At 41.5% G+C, this 10,170-nt stretch overlaps 1 protein-coding gene across 1 annotated transcript; it reads left to right on the forward strand.

Annotated features, from left to right (window-relative positions):
• Positions 1 to 183: 183 nt before the first annotated feature.
• On the forward strand, positions 184 to 9,958 carry LOC139457922 (death effector domain-containing protein-like). The gene is made up of 4 exons (XM_071239262.1): positions 184 to 487; positions 2,236 to 2,502; positions 6,560 to 6,814; positions 7,724 to 9,958. The coding sequence occupies exons 1-4, from the start codon at positions 184 to 186 to the stop codon at positions 7,831 to 7,833; spliced, it is 936 nt and encodes a 311-aa protein (XP_071095363.1). The 3' UTR covers positions 7,834 to 9,958.
• Positions 9,959 to 10,170: the final 212 nt, after the last annotated feature.

A 10,170-nucleotide genomic window follows, 5' to 3' on the forward strand; every position in this document is an offset into this window, starting at 1 on the left:
TCGGATATATTGTACATTCGCAATACGATTGGTTGAAACGTTTTGAAAACAAAGACCGACAAATTCAATTACAATTTTTTATGACGTTCACACAATTTTGTATATATATAAAATACATATTTTAAGTCCTTCACTCGCGTGAATCAATATTAACTGCGGAGTCGTATTTTCTTCATCTCCAAAATGGCGTCCATCGTCTCCGACGGGAAAAATTTAGTTGGCGATGCTTTGGCCCTACATGAAATGTTCCGCATTATCGGAGATCAGCTTACACCCGACGACATTAAAGCTTTAACATTTATCTACGGAGGTCTCTACCATGCGAACGATTTCTTTCTCCAGGCCAAAGATGGCTACAGTTTTCTGTTGAGCTTGGAGAGGCTGGGCAGAATTGACGAATCGAATTTCAAGCATATTTTAGAACTTTTGCGAATATTAACCAGACAGGATCTCGTTCAACACTTAACGCTTAGGAGGAGAAAGACTGGTATGAAACATTATTACCTCGTACCAATTTCGTCTTTTTATCAGGACTTTATTTTCAATTCGATGCAATGTTTACTTCTGAACATTCAAAAGTAAACAATTTGAAACGCATTTTGTCCGTGCATAGGTGACATCGGCCTACGTGCCATAAATGAACGTTAGGACACTATAGTTGTTGTGGAGGGTCCGTTTCCATACTTCACTGATAATATACGACTTCTTGATATGTTTGATTTCTTAAGTCATGAGCATGTTTTTTCATAATGCAAATATCTGAATTGTTTACCTTTGGTCAGTAGGTGTTGCATGGCAGTGGTGACATGGCAACCACTTAGGCCAGAGTGGTCCTGTCATACACACACACAGAGGCCCATGCCACAAATTTTCATTCTTTTTAAATTAATTCTTAGTCTGTGACATCATGATGTGGGGGAACGAAATCATTTTTTTAATTTCTTGTTTAAACTCCATACACTTTTTATCAAGTTTTGAGTGTGCTTAAAGGTAAACAATTGGGTGCTGATGACTTTAATTCAAGCATTAGTTATTTGTGATGGCATCCGTGGTAGGGTGTTGGCGAATTAGATTATCTCATGAGCCTAGCTTCAAGCTGTCAACATGAGTTCCGATCCTCCAGGCCTTGCTTATTGAAATCCCCAAAAGAGCACCCGTTAAAGAGCACTACTCCCCTAATCTTTCAGGATATTTATTAGTGCATGTATATGTCATTGTTACAATTGGCTTCATTAGTTACATTCAATAGCCTGTTAAGAGACTTTAGCTTCTGACTAGTCCCAATTCAGTTGTACGCAGACATTTTATTGTCATTTCCCCAATATGTAAACTGTAATAAAATACTAATACCAATTTTAATAATGGATGCATGTTTTTTTTAACCTACATGTATAGATGCTCAATTGATTTGGCATCATTTCTTAATCATGTCAAATCAGACATTTGATTGTAGCACAAGAAAACCCACACAGAACACAAATATTTCTTCAATTGTACAAATTTTGGATCTTGATGCCAAGGTGGTCAGAAAGAACAGAGAATAAGATATCCACAATATCTATAGCGTGATCTCTATAGCTTTCCATTCGAAAATGTCCATTTGTGTTTGATGTGCAGAAATGAGGCATTGCTGTTCTGAATTGTCCAGTTGCTCAAGGCGACTATGCTTGTCATACGAGGCGACTAAAGAGATCGGGTGGTCAGGCTCGCTGACTTGGTTAATGCATGTCATCATATCCCAATCGCGTGGATCGATGTTCATGATATCAATCACTGGATTGTCTGGTCCAGACTGGATTATTTACAGACCGCCATCGTATAGCTGAAATATTGCTGAGTGTGGCGTTCAACAACAAACAAACGAACAATCATACCAAGAATTGGAAGCCTTGACACTGATTCCGATTGAGTGATCAGAAAGTTCACCTGACGGTACCTCCTGGGTTTGTGAATTTTCACTCAGAGAGGCATCATATGGAGTGAAAGATTTGACTTGAAGTGAGATAAGCAGTGGCGGGTTCAAGGGGTCCTCCATCCTGGTTTCAATATCGGTCCTATGTTTGCAGCGTTAGAAACTGGCACTAGTCCTATAGTCCTTGACAAACTGCCCAATGGTAATGGTATCATAAGGACTAGTAGACATTTGCCCTTTTTAAGGGTTTTGCTATATGTTATCATTATAAGGACTAGTGAACGAAAACTGTTAGTTTCTAACACTGTGTTTGTGGTTGACAGTTGAGCCGGACCCGGTAGATGAATACCTGGAAGACAGCACATCCCGGCTACCAACTTCCCGGAAGCGTGTGGGTTGTGCCTCATGCCTCAGCGTCTCCAGACACACTGACCAACCTGATGCAGCAGGTGCAGCCAAGAGGAGGAGGAGGAGGAACAGTGCCAGGAAGTGTGAGAGGGTGGAGCCGCCATGTGCTTCCCCACAGGAGGTGGAGCAGAGGCAAGGAGGAGAAGAAGAGGAGGAAGAGATAAAGAAGAAAGTAACCTGTGGTTAGTAGCCTGTTCATATTATATAGTTAGTAGCCTGTTCATATTATTTAGTTAGTAGACTGTTCATATTGTTAGTAGACTGTTCATATGAAGTTAGTAGACTGTTGATATAAAGTTAGTAGACTGTTCATATTATATAGTTAGTAGACTGTTCATATTGTTAGTAGACTGTTCATATTGTTAGTAGACTGTTCATATGAAGTTAGTAGACTGTACATATATAGTTAGTAGACTATCCATATTGTTAGTAGACTGTTCAGATAGTCAGTAGACTGTTCATATACATCAAGTAGACTGTTCGTATACATCCAAGTAGACTGTTCGTATACAGCAAGTAGACTGTTCATATAGAGTTAGAAGACTGTCCATATAGTTAGTAGATTGTTCATATAGCCAGTAGACTGTTCATATAGAGTTAGTGGACTGTCCATATACCGTATTTTCTTGAGTATAGTGCGCACCCATGTATAATGCGCACCCCCCTCTAGCGGGTTCAATATTTTGGAAAAAAAGAAATTTGAATATTATGCGCAGAAAAAATTTACACCGTACCCTTTCAGCGAAGTCCGGCAAACGAACGGGTGCTGAGAAACTTCGTCAGTACAAATTCGAAATTTGAGATAAAAAAATCACCAGACATGTTTATTTACCGTTTAAATAGTATTTATTGTTCTGCTAGGCATTGTTTTATATCTAGGGATTAAGATTACCTTGTGTATTTTCTCGTAAACTAAGCCGGAAACAGCAATCAGCTGTACACACGTTTTCTTGGAATCGACCGGTGATTCGGTCAAGACACACCCAGTGATATAACTTTATAGGATTTTTAATGCAAGGATTGGCAACAATTGTATCTGAAACTATTTTATTTATCAGGAATAATATATTCCATTATTTTCTTAATTATATGCAGCCTTTACTAAACATATTTAAAATAATAATAACCCTAAGCGAAGCAGCTGATCGCTATTCCCGGGTATTATTTTTTACATGGAACATGTCTGACCAGTCACCGTCAAGGGTCACGCGCACGTGAGGACGTGAGCGCGAGAATTTCATGTTGACATAGAATCGTCAAACAAAAACAAATATGACTTTTAACGAGTCAAAGTATGTCATTTATGATATATGTATCCATTCTCTGTCAACTAAAGTTCGTTTCAAGGCGTCAATAGCGGTATTCTGACCGTGGTTGCTGTTAATAACGGTGAGTTGTGCGATCTTCCGATCGCTTCACACACGATTTCGCCGAAATTAATAAAAACAATATTATAAGGAATTTTGAATAAAATTAATGAAGTAAGTTACAAACATAAGTCCAGAAATACAAAGAACACTCTTTATAGACAGACAGTGTAATTACATTATTATTTTGCGTACTTCAGTATGGATTTGTTGACATGATATTTCCGGTGTTTCTTGCTCACGGTAATGTCTTTCCATGGGAGGAAAAAACATCCAAACTCATAATTCGTGTATAATGCGCACCCCCTTCTACACAGCTGTGTTTTTCGGAAAAAAAGTGCGCACTATACTCAAGAAAATACGGTAGTAGTAGACTGTTCATATTGTTGGTAGACTGTTCATATTATTAGTAGACTTCATATAGTTAGTACACTGTATATGTAGAGTTAGTAGACTGTTCCAATAGTCAGTAGACTGTTCATATAGTCAGTAGATGCTTCATATGGTCAGTAGACTGTTCATATAGTTAGTACACTGTTCATATATGTTTATTATTTGGCAGGCTATATGTATATATTATTATTATTATTATTATTATTATTATTATTCAATTTAACCCTTGTTGATTTTTCATTGAATACTGCAACATGTGGTTTATTTGTCATCTCTTGTTTGAGGACATCGCTGCATTCCACAGTAACATCATTTCTCTTACAGCTGTTACCGTGGTTACAGTACATGAAGATAGAGAGTACTACCTGAAATAAACAATGAAAACATGTTTTCACATTACTCCAGAGTAACGTAAAATATAACAATGTGTAGTTGATGTTTGTGTATGGTTTAATGCTATTGGTATGTTATCAGTCAGGGTGACCTCTTGTTTGTGTAGCTTTATGAGAGATCAATTTCGTTTATTCTCTGTTGAAACTCAGAGTATTTCAGACTTGTTTTTGAACACTTTATGCCCTTGTTATCAAATAAGAGCAAACTCACTGCAAGAAAGACATAAATAGTTATATATGTACATGGTAATTGTATTAATTTCATGTTGAAAAACAAGAGGTATCAGTAAAGCACTCAGGATCAGTGACATAGCAGGGCGGTCGGGTAGCCTAGTGGTTAAAGCGTTCGCTCATCACGCCGAAGACCCGGGTTCGATTCCCGACATGGATACGATGTGTGAAGCCCATTTCTGGTGTCCCCCGACGTGATATTGCTGGAATATTGCTAAAAGCGGCGTAAAACCATACTCACTCACTCACTCACTCACTCACTCACTCAGTGACATAGTACATCAAATGTGCACTTTAGTGACCAAGTTTGTGAAACACCAGGTTTTGTATGGTACACATGGTACAAGGTCTAGACTACCAGTTGTCATACTTACATTTTTGTGGAAGCCTAAAAGTTGAAGCCTCAGTGGCTGAGAGAGTGAGATCCTTGACTTTGTGTGCTTGCAATTAAGTGCCCCACTCTGGTAGTGCAGGTTTAAATCCCGGATGGGACTCCACCCCAAACAGTACTAGAATCTGTACTTTACTAAGAAAGTGTTGTCCCAAATATGACGTCTGTTACCAATTTTGGTTGTTGGAATTAAATATCCATATTTTCAAGAGGCCATCAGAGCTCCAGATACGCTGCGTATCTGCGTGAAATGCGCATCAGAAATGCAGAAATATGCAGTAAACTAAAATCCAAGCGTATCAAATACGCAACAAACATTACAGATACCCTACAAAATAAAACTTGTGCGTATCATCAAAATATTGTGAAGTAACCCTGCGTATTCAATTAGCAAATCAGCAACTTATTTTGAAATTATAAACGGGCATTCCGTCAACCTTGCCAAACTCCACGATGACAGTTACATGATCATTTGCCATCACACTTTCTTGTGGAAGTATCGTGGTATCATCCTATAAAGCTCTCGAACCCACACGCCACCAGTTTGCAGGGACTAGATGAATAGTGTTTTTAATTATTTAACGTAAATACCTACATGTGTAAAAACTAGTCGGTAACAGAAATTTGAATACCCAGATAGAATTACTAATACCCAATGATTTTAAAATGCATGGGTAAAATACCCACAACACCAAAAGCTTATCTGGAGCTCTGGGCCATCCTGACTGAAGAAAACGTGTGCTCTCTCCTACCCCCAGGGCTTTTCTTCTGTTTTGCTGCAGAGTGCAGGACTTGGAGGCTGCTGTGTGTGACTGAGTGATGGGCTGCAGTGTTTGTATAGTACTTGGCTGGGTGACCACCAAGGAAGACCACCCCCAGACCTGGCTGAATGTGTGTCATCGTGTCCCCCAAACGGTATGGATCAACGTTCCCCCACAAACCACTGGCCTCGTCACTCGTGCAGGCCACATGTTGTAGGTGTGATCGGCCTATACGAAACAGGCTCTGTACACAGTTGTTTCCCTTGGACATGCCAGGAACCTATGATCAAATCCTGATGACACGGAGGGCGCAGGTGGCCCAGTCATCATATTTTGCTGTACAGAATTGCATCCCTTGGACATGCCAGGAACCTATGATTAAATTCTGATGACATGAACGGGTGCAGGTGGCCCAGTCATCATATTTTGCTGTACAGAGTTGCATCCCTTGGACATACCAGGAACCTATGATCAAATCCTGTGACACCTATTATGTTTCCTGGGTTAACAGCACCATATCCGTACTTGTTGGTTTCACCAAAGTGGTAAATGTCTGAGACCTGCATCACTTCGGGCTTTCCTCCCACATTAAGCTGACACGCCGTGATATAACTGAAATACTGTTCAAAGCGACATTCATCCCAACTCATTCACTCACTCCAGTCTTAACACCATTACTCACTGATTTTTTTCTTCCTCCCCAGATATCCGGCTGCGTGTCCGAGCGGAATACTGCCAGCATGAGAATGCCTTAGATGGGAATGTGTTTTCAAATAAACCGGAGCTTATCGAGAGACAGTTTGAAAAGTTTGCTCAAGCTAACACGATACTGAAATCCCGAGATTTGGGATCAATCATTTGTGACATTAAGTTCTCTGAACTCACGTACCTGGACGCATTCTGGAGGGACTACATCAATGGCTCCTTGCTAGAGGCCCTCAAGGGAGTCTTCATCACAGGTGGGTTGTCATTCTTCTTCAGGGAGGTCTAATGGGTGGAAACAGCTGCTTGAAAGGCCTTTGTTGGGGCTGTTGCCCTTGGGGTGGAATAGATCCCCATTGCAGCAGCCGGCTAATATGTCACCCTCAGTGGTCCTACATTATTAGACCGCCTCCGTGGTCTAGTGGTAGAGGTCATACCAAAAGACGTTAAAAGATTGTACTTGTTGTTACCCTGCCTGGCGCTCGGCATTAAGGGGCTAAATAAAACAAGGACTGGTCGGCCCGGAGTCAGTATACTGTGTCTGAGTGGGATATTCATGTTAAACTGCGGCATGGTATCTCAGTGGGCTAGCACTATAAATCGGCATCAGTCCGGACTAGTACAAGCAGCCACACACATACACGTGCATGCACGTCGCTATATAAGTGCAATAATCTTGGACGCGACGTTAAACCCAATTTCACCTCACCTTCATTATTACGTATTATAAGATTTTAAATGGGCCAAGGGGCAGGGCTGGCTCAGTCGTCTAAGGCAGCTTGATTCAATCTGCAGAGTTGCATCCCTTGGGTTCGCCAGAAACCTATGATTGTGGGTTCGAATCCCGGTTCGCCCCGGTTATGTTTCTAGGTTTGTCAGCACCATACCCGTGCTCGTGGGTTTCACCGAAGTGGTAAACGTCTGAGACCTGCATCACTTCGGGCTTTCCTCCCACATGAAGCTGACATGCTGTGATATAACTGAAATACTGTTAAAAGCAGCATTAAACCCAACTCACTCACTCACAAAGACATAATTACAACAAACAAACAATTCATAACCCCGGCAAACTAGAAAGGTGTTTGTTTAATACAATACAGGGCTGGTTATAGTTAATAAAATCATAGGTTTCTGGCGTAATTGTTCTATTGTTTGTTTGTTTGTAGAGTCCCTGAAGCAGGCAGTTGGTCACGAGGCTATAAAGCTGCTGGTGAACGTGGATGAGGATGACTATGAAGCAGGACGGCTGAAACTGTTACAGAACCTGTCAGAATAGGGAGGACTCCACCCCCATCCTCCTGGTAGACTGGAGGACAGCTCACTCACTCACTCACTCTCAAACCTTTGTCAGCTCTTGTTGGAGTCAGTGGGATGTTTGTTTAGACGCCACACATATTGGGGACTCATTGCACTTAGTTTCAGTGTTGAACCAAGTTAGGTTCAGTGTTGAAACAAATAAGGTTCAGTGTTGAACCAAGTAAGGTTCAGTGTTGAACCGAATAAGGTTCAGTGTTGACGTGGGAGACTTGAAATCCTCAATAACATCCTTCATTCTGTTCCTGAAGTTGTAGTCAGTAGTTTCTCCATGTTTATCATAACATTTATATCTGATTTGTGTTTGAAATTAAGTATGGATTTCAACATGTCTTTATCATCACCTTGTTGTTAAATTTGAATGATTTGGGGGATTCCTTGATTTAACACTATAGCTGTTCAAGTTGAAGGACCCTCGGGCAGCCCTTACTGTTTTACACTGGCCATCTTGGTTGCCTAGGTGCGTTAGTGCAGCACTGTGACCATGGTTACACCTTCTTGTTTTACGTGGGGGATGAGGACATTAATTTGTACATGATTATCTTGATGATATGTTTATTTTTTGAATTTCCTAACTTGACAGTGAGGAAAACATAATTTGAAATGTGTTCACGGTTTTCCTGAAGCTAGAGACAGACAGGTTATGAAATACTGTGTATGTGCCGTCTTGAGTAGATGACCTTGGCCCCTAGAGTGCTCACATTCGATGTCTTACTGTTCAATCTGATCTTTTACTCAGATTTGATAACTCTCTGCGGACACCCTCACAGGACAAGTTGGCTGAAGTCATCAGTATAAAGGTTTCGAAGTCAATTTCTTATTCAGACAGACATTTATTTATCTTTTTTTTTTGCATTAGGAACTCCCTGATCATATTTGTTTTCAAGACAGACATATGAGGATCATAAATAGTGTGGTTCTATTTATTTGCATTAGGAACTCCCTGATCATATTTGTTTTCAAGACACATATGAGGTCTGTCTTGAAAACAAATATGATCAGGGAGTTCCTAATGCAAATAAATAGAACCGCACTATTTATGATGTGGATATTTATACATTCAGGATCCTGTTGTTTCTGAGCTCCATGGCATCTACACCCAAATGATTGGCTCTAGGAACATAGAAGGCGTGATCTTCGCCCAGAGAGGTATCATGTCGGAGTAAGAGATCTGATTTTAGCAAGAGTGTAACTATTCTGTATGGTAGGTCTATCATCGGTTCCTCTGGGGATTGTTCTTCAGCCTCCAAGTTTCTGTCTCCAGTAGTGCTGTTGCTTCCAGATGGTTTTACCATGAAGGGGTTTATCTGTACCTGCAGGGAGTTGGGGGTAGTCTTGTGGTTACAGCGTTTACTCGTCACGCCGAAGACCTGGGTTTGATTCACCACATGGGTACAATGTGAGAAGCCCATTTCTGGTCTCTCCAGCAGTGGTATTGCTGGAATATTGCTAAAAGCGGCGTAAAGCCATACTCTCTCACTCTGTCAGAAGGGGGCACGGGTGGCCCAGTCGTCTAAGGCGCCGTGATTCGCGGTGCAGAGTTGCGTCCCTTGGGCACGCCAGAAACCTATGATTGTGGGTTGGAATCCCGGTTCGCCCCGATTATGTTTCTAGGTTTGTCAGCACCATATCCGTGCTCATGGGTTTCACCGAACTAGTAAACGTCTGAGACCTGCATCACTTGGGGCTTTCCTCCCACATTAAGCAGACATGCCGTGATATAACTGGAATACTGTTAAAAGCGGCTTTAAACCCAACTCACTCACTCACTCTGTCAGAAGAGTCCTTCCAGCAGACACAATGAGCAGGGGCCCTTGTGAACTCATGACATGTACAGACACAGACACCATGTACTTGATGGACCAGGGCTTTGTTACCATAGTTGTACCGTTATGAGGACTGTTACATTTTCTTGGCACTATTTGATCGTGTAGATTGTGAGTATTCACCTCTGTTTTGATGGGAAATAAACAGAGTGTAACATGTAGCAAGGGTGTACTATGGCACAAGGTGGACATGCTTATGGGGCAGTGGGTCAGAAGCAAGTGTGTGAGTGGGGTGGGTGTAGCTTTTGAGTTGGAGGTGGTCGGGTGTAGCTTTGAGTTGGGGGTCGGTGGGTGTAGCTTTGAGTTGGGGGTCGGTGGGTGTAGCTTTGAGTTTGGGGTCAGTGGGTGTAGCTTTGAGGAGGGGTTATAGCTTTAGGTTGGGGGTGGCTGCAGCTTTGAGTTGTGAGTGTAGCTCTGAGTAGGGGGAGGAGCTTTAGGTTGGGGGTGGGTGTTGCTTTGAGTTTGGAGTGTAG

This window comes from Haliotis cracherodii, unplaced genomic scaffold, assembly GCF_022045235.1.
Source record: "Haliotis cracherodii isolate W230 unplaced genomic scaffold, xgHalCrac1.p SCAF_12, whole genome shotgun sequence".
In the NCBI taxonomy this organism is placed as follows: domain Eukaryota; kingdom Metazoa; phylum Mollusca; class Gastropoda; order Lepetellida; family Haliotidae; genus Haliotis; species Haliotis cracherodii.